The 14,560-nt window shown below is 42.8% G+C and overlaps 1 protein-coding gene across 1 annotated transcript in view; it reads right to left on the reverse strand.

Moving 5' to 3' along the window:
- Window positions 1–14,560, reverse strand: part of il1rl1 (interleukin 1 receptor-like 1) — a 45,671-nt gene that overhangs the window by 12,127 nt on the left and 18,984 nt on the right. The window contains exons 2-8 of the mRNA XM_083639407.1: window positions 14,014–14,112; window positions 8,858–8,930; window positions 7,213–7,453; window positions 5,945–6,125; window positions 5,270–5,420; window positions 2,215–2,283; window positions 449–593 (exon numbers count right to left, since the gene is read on the reverse strand). Coding sequence (XP_083495533.1) covers window positions 449–593; window positions 2,215–2,283; window positions 5,270–5,420; window positions 5,945–6,125; window positions 7,213–7,453; window positions 8,858–8,921 — 851 coding nt within the window. The 5' untranslated portion in view covers window positions 8,922–8,930; window positions 14,014–14,112. The remainder of the gene's footprint in view (window positions 1–448; window positions 594–2,214; window positions 2,284–5,269; window positions 5,421–5,944; window positions 6,126–7,212; window positions 7,454–8,857; window positions 8,931–14,013; window positions 14,113–14,560) is intronic.

Raw genomic sequence — 14,560 nt, forward strand, 5'->3', positions numbered from 1 at the left:
TCATACACAGACACATTTCAAAGTTTTTTCCATAAAATGGATAAAAAGAAAAGGGCATAGAGAAGGACAAAGATTAAGAAAATAAATGCTTTTGGAACATTATCTGGTTGCAGAGATGACCCAGCTCTGCCTAACGTTACTTAGCTAGCTCTTCCTAGCTAACGTTAGCTGCCTGCTATTGTCAATATCACTGCTGTCAGTGGTCTCTGTGTCCGCTCAAAACAGCGTCTCAGTGGTCTCCATTACTGACCAGAATTGGTGGTCGTTTCACCCAGCAGCTCCAGAGAGGAGCGCTCCTTTTATGTGCACGCGGGTGGGGCAGAATCGAACACAAATTTAATATTCAAATATATATGAGTGAAAATTGCACAGAGAGAGAGAGAGAGAGAGAGAGAGAGAGAGAGAGAGAGAGAATTGCACCGAACCGGTGCAGTTCTGTTGTTCTTACCAGCTGATGGTTTGATTGTACCCGTCTTCCTCCCAGAGAGACTTCCCGTTCTTCTGCCACCAAATGTCGCAGGCATCAAGAATGTGTTCTGTTATGTTTCCTGTCCGTCCACAGTATGCCAAGCAGGTCATCGTCATCACAGAGCCTGGCAGGAGCAAGAGGACAGGTTTTAGTGGAGAGGTTCCACTCTTATGGTGCGTTCACAGCAGGGCCGGTTCCAGAACAAGATGATTAGGGATGCATCCTAGATAGGAAGGGATGCAGAGGCCGGGCCCACTCGGGCGGCTGGCCCCCGAAAAATTTGACATGTTATTTTACTAAAAATAATACATTTGACCATCATTTCAAGTAGAATGATACCACCCAAGCAAGAATATTAAGTGTTTCAAGTGCTTTACTGAAATATTTGGACCATATAATGATAATACAATTATCTCAACCTTAAAAGGTTACATATAGGTGCCAAAAATCCATAAATTCACATCAAAGAACAAAGAAAAACAACAATTATAATTCAAGTTTAAACAGTAAGTGTGCAGCTGCAGCATTTTTTTTTTTTTACTTTTCAACTGAGCATGCAGACAATTAAAATAAGGGTGCAATGCATGCTTTTGCACCCCCGTAGAACCAGGCCTGGTTCACAGCCAGCATGTTCAGAGCAGTTTATTCAAACTCTGCAGTGTTTCCTCCTTTACTTTGGTTCATTTCTCCAGCAGGTGAGAAGCCATCTGAACTCCCAGATGAGAGTCTCATTCCTCTAAAACAGTGACCCACTAGGGGTCACTGGATTAATCAAGCGAGATGAAAGGACAGGAGTCAGAAACAAAAAGTACCACATGCATTTCTGTAGGCATACCCAGAAGTCCCGGCACTTCCTGGTTCTTACGTATAGAATTCAATGTGATTTTTGTATGGTGATTTTGGCATGAAACTTATTTTGTCTGTGGTTTACAAAAGTTTATGAAACAGCAAAGTTTGTGTTCAGCAAGATAATCTTCACAAACGAGGACCACTTTTATGACTTTTGAAGTGTTTTGTAAACTTTCTGGTGATATCAAAATTATTTTTGTACTTCAAATATTGAGTGAGATAAAGCCCGTTATGTCTTGACTGTTTCCAAACTATGTTTTTGAAAAAAACGGTCTCAAAGTTGGACAAAGTAAGCTACTGTAGTTCTGCTTGTCACCCTAACTTTATGAGCTTTAAACTATGTTTACCTTTCAAATTTCACAGTAATCTTTACACAGAATGAAAGCCAATGCTTTATTTTAGTAGAATCTGATGGCATCCCAAAACAGCCAAAATCAATATTTTCTCATAAAATCATGTTTCTACATAAACGGCCCTGTGCTACATGTGACTGATTTTGTCAGAGCAGGTCACATTTGTGAATCTTGAAACGCTGTTTCATAACCGTTTGTTAATCAGACCTTATTTCATGCATTTAACCCAAATTCCCATACCAAAATCCCGGCCTTTACACGTAAGAGGGCACCCGGAAGTGCTAACAGGTCTTCCGGACTCATTCCTGCGGTCTAGTTCAGAGTCAGACACAATTCAGATTTCCCCCCCTAAAGCCTTCTCCGAATTTTCCTTTATTTCTTGTGCATTTCTTTATTTTTACCTCATCAAGCCTTACAATTTATATAAGCAAAATAAGTCCCCTTTCTAGAGTTGCAAGGTTAGTTGAATTGTTGATCAGTTTTAAAATTCAACCTACTTTCACTCCATCATGCACACATTCAATTTGCTGTAGTAAAGCTTACCTTTGTCAGCGGAGTGCACTGAGTGCTTTGTTGGAGTAATGATTTCTGGCTGTTTGACAACAGTGGGCACTGTTGGTCAGAAAAAAGAGGTTCTATTCAGTGTTGGCATTGGCAGTGTTTCCCCTACAGCAGAGCCGAGGTTGAAGTATGAAAGGAGCTCAAGCTACATGGAATATTTGTTTTGTGCACCATCCATACACAACCGTTTCCTGCTTCATTGCTTCATTTTAAAAGCTTTTAACTTACTAAATAACGAGGAACTTCAGGGTTTCCTGTGGAACAGGATGTGGCGGGGCCGGGGCGGGTGTGTGTGTGTGTGTGTGTGGGGGGGGGGGGGGGTCCTGGGAAAAATCTTCTTTTTTGCAACCTCTTGTTTTTTGTTATGTTTTGTGATAAACCTTAGATGATTTGTTCACTGACCTTCACTTGCTAGACTGACCTTTTTGTTCTTTACAGAATAGATGTTTTTGCACATATGTTGGGACTTGGTAGCAGGTCAAGAGTGTTCAGGAAGTAGAAAAGGTACAATATGATACAAAATACGTCTCGGTCACTCCTGCACATGATCCGTCCAAATTACTCGTTCATGTCGGTGGATCTTTGAGATGCGTACTTATGTACCCATTTACCCGCCGCACAGCCGATTCCTCCGGTTCGCGTTCAAGGGAAAGTGTTACCAGTACTGTGTCCTCCCATTTGGCCTGTCTCTGAGTACTCTGAGTATTTGTCAAATGCACAGTGGCGGCGATAGCCTCGCTCAGGCGTGAAGGCATTCGCTTGGCAACTTACCTGGACGTCTGACTAATTCTAGCTCAGTTGGAACAGGAGGCACTGACGCACACTCGTATGGTCACACAACACACACCTATAACCAACTTAGTTTTTGTGATAAACGAAGACGAGAGCAAGCTCATCCTGTCCCAGGAGATAGACTACATCGCTCTATCCCTGCAGACTACTCCTTTCATGGCCTGCCTGTTGGCGGAGCGCGTGGAGTTGTACAGAGCGTGCCTCGCACTCTTCCATTGTGGCAACTCTGTGAGTCTCAAGACCTGCCAACGACTTTTGGGCATGTTGGCCTCGGCTATCTCAGTGATTCACCTTGGCCACCTGCACATGAGGGAATTCCAGCGCTGGGTGGCCTCAAGCTGGGAATATGCTTGACGTTTAGCCCGGCCGCACGGAAATGAGAGACACGGCATTCTGACGAGAAAACATGTGGAGCTTTTATACTCTCGAGGGTTTCTGCTCGCGGAAGTGAGCGGGAGTCTTGAAAACTCCACTTTGTCCACCCAGCCGCGTCCGCGTACGGTAGTTACAAAATTCGGGGTGTGCATGGCCAGGCGAAAACCGTCCACACAGGAGCCTTGTGGAGGGGCGTGTCGGCTGATTTGACATCATTTTTCCGCACGGACACTCGCGGTCCTCGCCGATGCAGGAAGCATAATTCCAGCTTCACTCAGGCTGGACCCCATGCGTCATGGTGCACGGTAGGGCTGTGAATCTTCACTGGCCTCACGATTCGATTCGATTACGAATCAGAGGGCTACGATTCGATTCGATTACGATTATCGATGCATCTCGATGCATCTTAAATCGATGCATCACTTTTTTCCGCAATACATGATTTATTTTTTCTCACTTTATTTTTTCTCACTGTGTGGCTACTTTTAAAATAAAAGTGCATTTGGAATTGCATTGTATTATGATCCATAATTAAAATAAACAACTGCATGTACTTCCATTATATTTTATTTGATTATAATTTTTTTTTTTTTTTTTATATATAATCGATTTTTGACATTTGTGAATCGATGCAGAATCGTGCACGTCCGCATCGCGATGCATCTTATTATCGATTATTTTTGACACCCCTAGTGCACGGAGGGTAACGGTCACCCCGGAGTGCGTAATGGCGCTCCAGGAATGGATGACCCCCTCCTTCCTGACCACGGGAGCCCCATTGGGCATGACCCGGTCCAAGGAGCTGGTCACCACAGATGCTACTCTGTGGGGATGAGGGGCCATCCATGAGAACCAGTCTGTGGGGGGCCCGCTGGGACACAGAACACTTCTCTCCTTGTGTTGTTATTGTGTTGTGTATGTGCTGTGAGGATTGTGTGCAAGATTACCAGTTTGGGAATAGTAAGAGATCTCAGAGTCCACATTCACGGGGAAGTACACAGAAGTGCGGGGTGTGGTTTGCCAGTGCCCAAATGTGCCGCCCCACCGCATTTTCTTGCGTTCAGGTTTAGTGGATGGGTATGTGATGTGGTAGCAGTGTTTGAGTCCCTCTCCTACAGTATAGAGCAATTGATTTGGTGCTGGGGAATGATGCAGCAGGAACAAGAGTCTTCCCAGGCATGTCTGCTCCATCGCAGCGGGAGACAATCACAGAGGAGGCTAATCGGGAAGTGAAAGAAAGCAAGGCAGCCATATAGAGAGAGCCAGGCAAGCTAGGGCTGAGCGCTTGTTAGCTGAAGCTCAGCATGAGCTGGAGCAGCCCCAGAGCAACGTGGTGGTTTTATCAGTAGTAACCACAGTGGAGCAAAGTAATGAAGAGCTCACTGAGGAGTCTCAGTTGGAGACAGTGTCACAGAGAACCACTGATAAGAAGGCTGGGACCGTAGCAGTTGATGTACGAGACATAGCTGTTGAGGTAGTGCTTCTAGCCGCTGAGTTACAGGAGCCTGCACAGGAGTTGGCAGTGGTGACTGTTGGGGCTACGGAGGGAGCAGCACTTGGCAGCCCCGCCAATAGAGACAGAGGTGAAGCTGGACTCAGAGGTCAGGAAGGAGACTACTGAGCCTGTAGTGACAGAAGCATTAGTGAAGCCAGAGCCTGTGGTAGCTAGGAATGAGAGTACTAGGCCGACAGGGGCAGAATCACATAATATGGAAAAGCATATAGCCCCCCGCCCCGCTTTAAAAGATTTCACAGTGACAGACAATCCAGGATATCTATTCAACAGGCCGTTTATTGTCATATACGACTCTCAGTACAACCTTTGTTAAAGTTCAATAAAGAAATTAAAGAGCTTTGAAAACTGTCTCACCATCTTTCTGAAACTTCCTGGAGCCGGTGGAGTTGTACGCTCTGTGGTTGTGTGTCCAGGTACACATGCATGTGTAGATGCCATCATCAGCTGTAGTGGCTTTCTCCAGCCGGTAGTCCTCTCCATGCTGCCTTTGAAGAGGAGCCAAATCCTGAGGCAGGGGGCAATAAGGGAGGGGGTGACAAGATGAATATATGAACATAAAGAAGAAAGGTAGAAAAGTAGAGTAGAGTAGAATTAATAGATACAATGCAAATGCATTTGAGGCTCTGAATTACCTAAGGGAAATGATTCAAGAATGATTGAAGATTAAAGTAGCACTATATAAATACAAATCCTGCCCCATAGCACAGAACTGATAGGTTTGTTGATCGATACCAATAACTCCACTAATTGGCTACCTGCTGAAATCTCCGTGTCCTGGACTTTCAAGACTCTTCCAGTTCTAGCAATTTTGTCACAATTCCTACTGGTTCCCAACAGAAGAAGATAATGGTACTTAATACCCCTTTAAAGATGCAACATCCTCATCATGTTAATTCTGGGTTTCTATCAGCTAGAGAGAATTCTCTATACGTTAACTAACCACTGACAGATTCACAGATATTTGTAGTTTACAGATGGCTAATTTACCCTCCACTGCATGTGAGTTCCTGTGAGCACCAGTGTCCGTACCTTGTACCAGGTGAAGCTTCCTTTCACTATTTGGCATTGCTTCTTGATAGGACATCTGATCAGGGGGTTCTTGTCAGAGAGTTTTTGGGAGCCATAGAGCCGTTCTTTAGCGAGCGGCAGTGTTGCCCGGAAGACGGTGATTTTTAGAGAATAGATGGTACATTCTCCTGAGGAGTTCCGCCTAGGAGGAGAGAGCTAGTCAAATTTGATGTAAAGCATCTGGTGACATGCAGCTGCATTCATAAATACATAGCTGCACAAGTACACATTAGGGAAAACAGAGAAACAAAGTAATACCTTTCATAATATTATGTTGGGAAATATTTAGGACAGTGTATCAGGAAATGCATATCGTCTTCAATCATGTTTTGCACACACATACACGCATTTATGCCTTTCTTGCCCATTTGGTCACTGCTTCCCCTGTTAGATTGTAAAGGTGCAGGAGTAGAGAAAGTGGCAGCAAGCAAGCTCAAAGTCAAGTAGAATACAAAAGTGGAAAAAGGAGCTTACTGGTAACGTTTTTGCGAGAAATTTAATCCAGAAGTGTTGGTACACAGGTAACCTCAGGTTTACAAATTTATTTATTTTTTCTACATTTTTGCGTCACTGCTGCGTCAGACTTACCTTCCGTATGCCACGTCACCTTACCTGTTTGCCACCTATGCCCCTTTATTTGTAGGAGCGGTAGCCAACGCCCAGCTGCCATAGCCTGATGAAGACCCAGTGAGGTTGAAACGCGTTGCGTTTTCCTGCCCGTGTCTCTTATTGTATATGAAGTTGTACATTGTATGTAAACCTGAGGTTACCTGTGTACCAACACTTCTGGATTAAATTTCTCGCAAAAAAGTTACCAGTAAGCTCCTTTTTCCACTTTTAGATTGTAAAGGTGCTACATGTAGCATTTCAATATTGCTCAAACATTACCACAACATTGAAATCAAGGGATGCTTTATGACAAACAACCAGATATAACCTTATAAATACCATACGCTGACTGAGCTTACAGAATTATAAAGTTCTATCTGTGTTTAGACGTCTTCAAAAATCAACTTTCTAAAAAACACAGAATTTTGATATTGTACATTCAAAGCACCATGGGAGCACAGCGTAGGACTAGGTCTTGGGGAACTAAAGATTCACTACACTAGTTAACAGTTTAGCCAGCTGGGATGTAAAAACGTTGATGCTCTGTATCGAATAACTCACTCAACCCAGATATAGAACCTTATAATACCAAGGTCACACTGTGACTCTGTGTCTCTCACCGGGCGATGTAGAGGCCAGAGTCGTTGATGTACAAGCCGAGGAAGAAGAGTGCAGGTCCATGGTGATGAATCCGCTCTCCTTCCTCAGAGGAGATCTTCTTGCGCTGCGAGTCGTTTCTGTACCAGGTGAACTCCTCATCAGTGAATTTCTCACTGTATCTCGGCACGAAGCGCAGAGCCTCACCCTCCATCACATTTAAACCCTCTGTTTTCAAGTTGTTGCATTGAGAGTCTGCCTTCTCTGAATATGTGGACAAACATGAACATTATGATGGCAAATTGGAAAATATCACTGTTATTCATCCTTGACCCTAGATCTGTTCATGCAATATAGCCATCCAAGAAGCCCCAACACCACCCATATCCCCCTAGCCACTAATCCTACCCACCCCTCGAATCCCGACTCTCTAGCACCTTCCTATCCCTAACTACGGCCATTTTCCCGCTAAACGTCCATGAGTGACTGACTGACTGACTGAGTGAGTGACTGGGTGAGTGAGTGACTGACTGAGTGACTGACTGGGTGACTGACTGACTGGGTGAGTGAGTGACTGACTGACTGAGTGACTGAGTGACTGACTGGGTGAGTGAGTGAGTGACTGACTGACTGACTGAGTGACTGACTGACTGGGTGAGTGAGTGAGTGACTGACTGGGTGACTGAGTGACTGACTGGGTGAGTGAGTGAGTGACTGTCACTGTGACTGTCAGTGTGATGTATGTGGACTACGTGTGACTCATCAGGATTTAAATGAGTTAACAGATAGGTCATTCTATATGTTCTAGGTATTTGCTTTTGTACATTAGGATTAGGACATTTTGTATTATGTTTCTGTTATTGGTATTACATGTTTTTTATGCTATGGACTAGGGATGTCAATTTTCGGTTAATTTCACTTTCGATTAACCGACGCTAATAATCGATTAACCTATCGGTTAATTCATAATTTTTTAATATTAAAAAAAAAAAAAAAAAAATGTTTTTTTTTTTTTTTTTTGTCTATTTACTCAATGAACTCATGCCCAAACAAGGCGTGTCTATTTAGATGCTGAAATGTTAATGCTTTTTGTGTTAGAATTTCTAACACAAAAAGCATTAACAAGCATTAACAAAAAGCATCAACATTTCAACACAAATTCTTTTTGTGTTAGAATTTCTAACACAAAAAGCATTAACATTTCAGCATCTAAATAGACACGCCTTGTTTGGGCATGAGCTCATTGAGTAAATAGACAAAAAAAAAAAAAAAAAAAATTTTTTTTTTTTTTTTTTTTTTTTAAATATTAACTGATAGACCGACAGCAATAACCGAACAACGACGTTAGCGACGGTTAATCGATTAACGGTTAACCGTTGACATCCCTACTATGGACTCTTGGAAGAATAGTCCAATTGGACTAAAATAGATCCAAACAAACAAACAAACCAAAACAGATGCCTGCTGCTATGCTTCTGCACTGTTGTAGATACCTGTATACAGTGGAAAGACCTCAACAACTGTCACTGCATGGCATACAGTGACAGTTGTTGAGGTTTTTCCACTGTATACTGTATGCTGTACTAATGCAGGACAGCTGCAGGATAAATGCTGCTAAAAAGGAGGCTTCTACAATGGCTACCAATGGGTGGAAAGTCAGTTTCACACCTGAGCCTTCAGATGTGTGTCCATGCAAAGTCACCACCAAGCTGAGGAATTTCAGAGCATCCATCACTGAGAGCTGAGAGAGAGAGAGAGGAGAGGGAACGAGAGAGAGAGAGAGGAGATAATCATCTGACAGTACATTCTATTCACTTTTTGTTATAACATTTTAGTCATTACATATTCAATAAGATATAATTCCATACACATAATTATTGGTATGAGTCACATGGACAGGCAATACGCAGACACCATCATCTACAGACAGACAGCTTATCTGTGGCATCAAAAGCAGCGTATCAGTATCAACCCCTTTGCTTTGGCATCGTTGGCTGCTACTTTCTGTGGATGAGAATGTCTCTTTCTGGGCTGCATGACGCCATGCAGCCCAGTCACTTGCAATCCTGATATATATACTGCCCTATTGGCGCGCGCGGTGTGTGTGTGTGTGTGTGTGTGTATGTGTGTGTGTGTATGTGTGTGTGTGTGTGTGTGTGCGTGCGTGCGCCCTTATGACATCACTGATGACATCACATCATTAGCTAATAAGCCTAATTAAAAAATCTGGCTCCATCAGGTCACCCCGCATGGGTTTACACTACACACCCTGAAAGTTTCAGCCCGATCACACGTAAAGTAGTAGTAGTAGTACCGTAAATTCCGGACTATAAGGCGCACCGGTGTATAAGCCGCACCTTCAAAGTTGACTATTTTTTTCTTATATAAGCCGCACCGGACTATAAGCCGCGGGTGTTTTAATGGTATTTTTTGTTTTTTTTTACAGTGCACACAGTGTCCGCGGTGTGGTGAAAAGAGGGCAAGAGAGGAAATTAAAACAGAAGTGGATTTATAGTTAGAAAGAGTGCTAAAGAAGAGAGAATTCCGTTTTTTATTTTTTTATTTTAGTTACTCACAGTACTATTGACCAGTCCAACTCAAAAGATATTCGGCAGTTTCACTTTGAGCTCTTGTTCCGCCGCTGTCCATCAATGGTTATGACGAGTCTCGCTGGGTACAGTACGCCAAAGCGATATCCATTGACTTTAACCTTTTCGATGATGCTGTTGTATGTTGCGCGTTTCTGTTGCACCAACGCGGAGAGGTCCTGCCGGACGAAAAAGCGCGTACCCTCCCAGGTGAGGGGCTTCTTCCCCGCAGCCTGGAGGATGAGTTGACGGTCGGGCCAGCGGAGTAGGCAGATGAAGATGGCCCTCGGTGGCAGGCCGGGGTCTGGACGTGGCCGAGGCGCCCGGTGTGCCCTGTCCACCTCTGGTGGTTTCTCGCCTTCCTTCAGGTCCAGGATGTAACACAGGATTTTGCCACGAAAGCGTCCATGTCACCAATCTCAGCTCCCTCTTTTACATTGATCAGGCGAATGTTATTTCTTTTACTCCTGCTGATTAAGTCATCAACCTGCGTGTGCACGGTTTCGATTTGTTTTTGCATTTTATCCACTTTCGGACTCACTGTGTTGTTTTTGTCCTCCAGTGCGCTGATGCGCTTTTCCGCATTAGAAACTCTGTTCACGGTTGCGTTATTTTCTTTAGTGATTGAGTGGATGGACTTCTGCACGTTTTCAAACTTGTTTTCAAGCTGCTCAAACCTCTGAGCGATGTCGGACTTAATCGATAGTGTTTCACGGAGTAAAAGTTTAGCCCAAGCCGTGTATCTCCAGCCTCCAGCAGGTGAGTCATTTCCTCATTCATGGCGGTGATTGCTTCGTCTTTTTCTTTCTGCTTACCTGTGTTGTGTTATGTTATGTTATGTTATGTTGTTAAAAGAGGGCAAGAGAGGAAATTAAAACAGAAGTGGATTTATAGTTAGAAAGAGTGCTAAAAAAGAGAGTTTTTTTTTTTTTTTTTGAAAAAATCCATAGATAAGCCGCACCGTTATATAAGCCGCAGGGGCCAAAAAAGGCCAAAAAACGGGAAAAAAGCCGCGGCTTATAGTCCGGAATTTACGGTACTTTATTTGGCACATAGAGAGAGTTCGGAAACCGCATAGCTGTGCACACAGAACTTTAAACAAACAGAGCCCACATATATATATATATATATATATATATATATATACACATGCTATATATATATATATATATATATATATATGTATGCTACGGACACTCTGATGTATAATGAAATCTACCTAAATGACCCCCCCCCCCCCATAAAATGACTGGCCTACGCACTGTTGACAATTCTACTATGTTTTGTTTTGTTTTCTCCACTGTCAGCCATCCAAACAACCTGGGTGGCCGTTTTAGGACTATTCTGACTCATTTGTTTGGAGAAGTTTGTAGTTATTTATTCTTCAAATGCTGAGGAATACTGGAGAACCAGGAGGTGCATGAATAATCACACTGACATTAAACCAATGCCCCCGCTAGATTCTTCAAAGTCTCCCTAAACAGGGATTTTCAACAAGCTTTATCTTTGGATTGCTTTTCACTACAACCTTTATATTTGATCTGACACATACTGATTCATATCCACCTCCCACATCTTCTCCTAGAAGATCATACTAATATGAATATGTTCATACCTCTTTCCTTTGCAATTATTTTTTATGTGTTTCCATATAGCACTTATCTCTCACGTGATCTTTCCACAGTCATAGGAATATTGTCAGGGCGTTTTGCTCTAACCTTTATAGAAATCGAAGCTTATTTTAATGCTGAGCTCAAAATGTTAAATGTAAAAATAAAAAAGAATTTAAGGCAATAACACATCTGGCTCACATCAACATGCCTCATATTGTAATTATATTTTTTATATATATATATATATATATATATATATATATATATTTATTTTACCCAGGACATTTTGAGAGTGTGTGATTTGTGTAAGTGTGAGCCAATGATTCAAAGTGTTTGTTTTACTCTGTTTGGAGTGACACAATTGTATTGTCTCACAAAGTGACACAATAATAGGCTAAGGATGGATTGGATCACGCTGTTCAAAGTAGGACACTCCAACTGGTAAAAAAAGGCTGAAGTAATCTGGAAACACTGGAAACTGTGTCAAATGTTGTTTTCCTCTGAGGAAGGAAACAGGATAAGAAGCAAAGAGATACAGATTCTGCAAATCTCTTTTCATGCGTTTATCCTGCATCTACTGTATCCTGCATCTACTGTATCCTGCATCTACTGTATCCTGCATTAGTACTGCTGACATTGCTGCTGCTGTTATTTGTGAGATGTGCAGTTGACCCAGGCTACTGTCACATCACACTCTGACTAAACATTTTTCTAAACAAATGACACAAATGATATTGTGTTTGATTATTCAGGTTTATGATAAGATATGCCATTTCTATTATTTCTTTAAAGACCCCCTAAAATCATTTTTTAAGATAAGATGTATATAACTTACTCAACTTTGAATAACTAGGAATCCTAGGGTGGAGACTCTGGAGATGATGTGCCACTTGTCATCTTCCCCCTACATACTGTATACTCCCACCACTTACTCTGGAGATAATGTGCCACTTGTCCTCTTTTATACACCCACCACTTATATAGCCTCAGACAGCAAGGATCACTGATGATGACATCACAATTGCTCGATTGACATCACTGATGACATCACAATAGTGACTGACAGCCGCAGACAGGCAGACACAGCCACCCACTTAGACAATTTTAAGTAAGATAAGATCAGACACACACACACACACACACACACACACACACACACACCTGCCAGAGTGACATCACTTCACTTCACAAACCGTGACTGACACTGTAGACACTTAGCCAATTTTACCTAAAGATAAGATCACAGTTGCTCAGCCTCAAGTGACATGCAGTTGCGCAATTGCAAATGCTCATGCATGCACACAGACACTTATTGGTTATGGCTGGTTTGTCTTTGAGGGAGTGTGGTATTGAATTGTAACAGTAGGTGACGCCTTTTTGTCCTTTTTGGGCTGCCATAGTTATCTTTAAAATGGCCGCCGCACCTGCGTGCTGCCCTCTCAGTACAGTCCACACAGAAGATCATCCAGAGAGTCCCAGGCCGGAGCAGACAGTTAGTGGGTGAGTACCCTGCACTTTCATTGATAAACCAGCCTCATTCATTGTTCCATATTTCATTATGTGAGTCACTACCAGTCCGCCCATAGGCAACGATATAAATATAAGATTGGACTGGGCCGATGCGTGACAGTTAGGTTTAGGCAATTAAAACAATTTCACTTATGTTTAGGCAAATAAAACAACTGGGTTAAGCTTATGTTACAAAAATGGTGACCTCTACGACCTTCTATGACCTGTAGCTACGGCCCCAATACCCCATACCCACATACTGTAACCCTAGCCACTCCCCCTACCCATCGCTCGAATCCCGACTCTACAACCTTCCGATCCCTAGCTATGGCCACTTTCCCTAGCCCCGCCACTCACATCCGCCTAGTCACTCCCCCTACCCACCCCTGGAATAACAACTCTCTATGAGCTTCCGATCCCTAACTACGGCCCCTTTTCCCTAGCCCCGCCCCCTGTCTCATCTCCCCCACATCCCTCTAGCCACTCCTCTAACCACCCCACGGCTCTCTACCACCTTCCTATCCCTAACTACGGCCCCTTTTCCCTAGCCCCGCCCCCTGTCTCATCTCCCCCACATCCCTCTAGCCACTCCTCTAACCACCCCACGGCTCTCTACCACCTTCCTATCCCTAACTACGGCCCCTTTTCCCTAGCCCCGCCCCCTGTCTCATCTCCCCCATATCCCTCTAGCCACTCCTCTAACCACCCCACGGCTCTCTACCACCTTCCTATCCCTTGCTACGGCCCCTTTTCCCTAGTCCTGCCCCCTCATGCTACAAAACGGACATCTCATACTACAAACGGACACACATGTCACGTATAGAAGCGGCTGCACCACTTAAAAAGGATAATGACACCATAGGTCCAAACAACTCATTTAGAGGCTCTATTTTCTAATATTGTGTGGATTTAGTTGCCGACCATGCGTTTTGATACTTTCACCATGTTTAGACCATCTCCTTTATAGTCAAAGAGGCAATGGAAATGATATGGGACATTTAAGGTTTACCTGTGTGAGTAGTGTGAGTAATGGTCATAGTAATGACCTGTATTATCATGAACCTCAACAGTCAACATTTAGTGTATTCCTGTGTCACAGTTTTGAGTTTCTTACCTTCCAACTTGCAGCTTGAATAAACTGTTGAACTGCCAACTCTCTTGTTTCTTCAACAAAAGCATCCGGTAAAAATGCTTCATCATGGAAGGATCTTATCTTTAAAAAAGACAAGAAAAAGGAAGCCACACTCTGATAAGAACGACTGAGAGAGTTTCCATTGAAGAAGATGTTCCCATTGCACAAGACATTTACTATGTATTTAGTAGGGCTGTTGAAACGAATTTTGATATTCGAATATTATTCGAATTTAATAATTATGAACGAAATTCGATTATTATTATTTTTTTAAAACGAATATTTATTTATTTATTTTAATTTTTTTTTTTTTTTTTTTTTTTAGAACACTAGAACAGTGACAAGTTCTGACAACATACTTGAAGAAAAGAGTGTTAACTGAAGTTGACTGTCGAAGCTGCTATACTGATGTAAACCTACCTGTAGCTCTTAAAATGTATGTTCATTCATTGTTAACTGAAGTTGACTGTTGAAGCTGCTATACTGAATGTAAACATGTAGCTCTTAAGTGCAATACGTGACTGATTTT

Source organism: Poromitra crassiceps, assembly GCF_964638095.1.
Source record: "Poromitra crassiceps genome assembly, chromosome: 6".
Classification (NCBI taxonomy): domain Eukaryota; kingdom Metazoa; phylum Chordata; class Actinopteri; order Beryciformes; family Melamphaidae; genus Poromitra; species Poromitra crassiceps.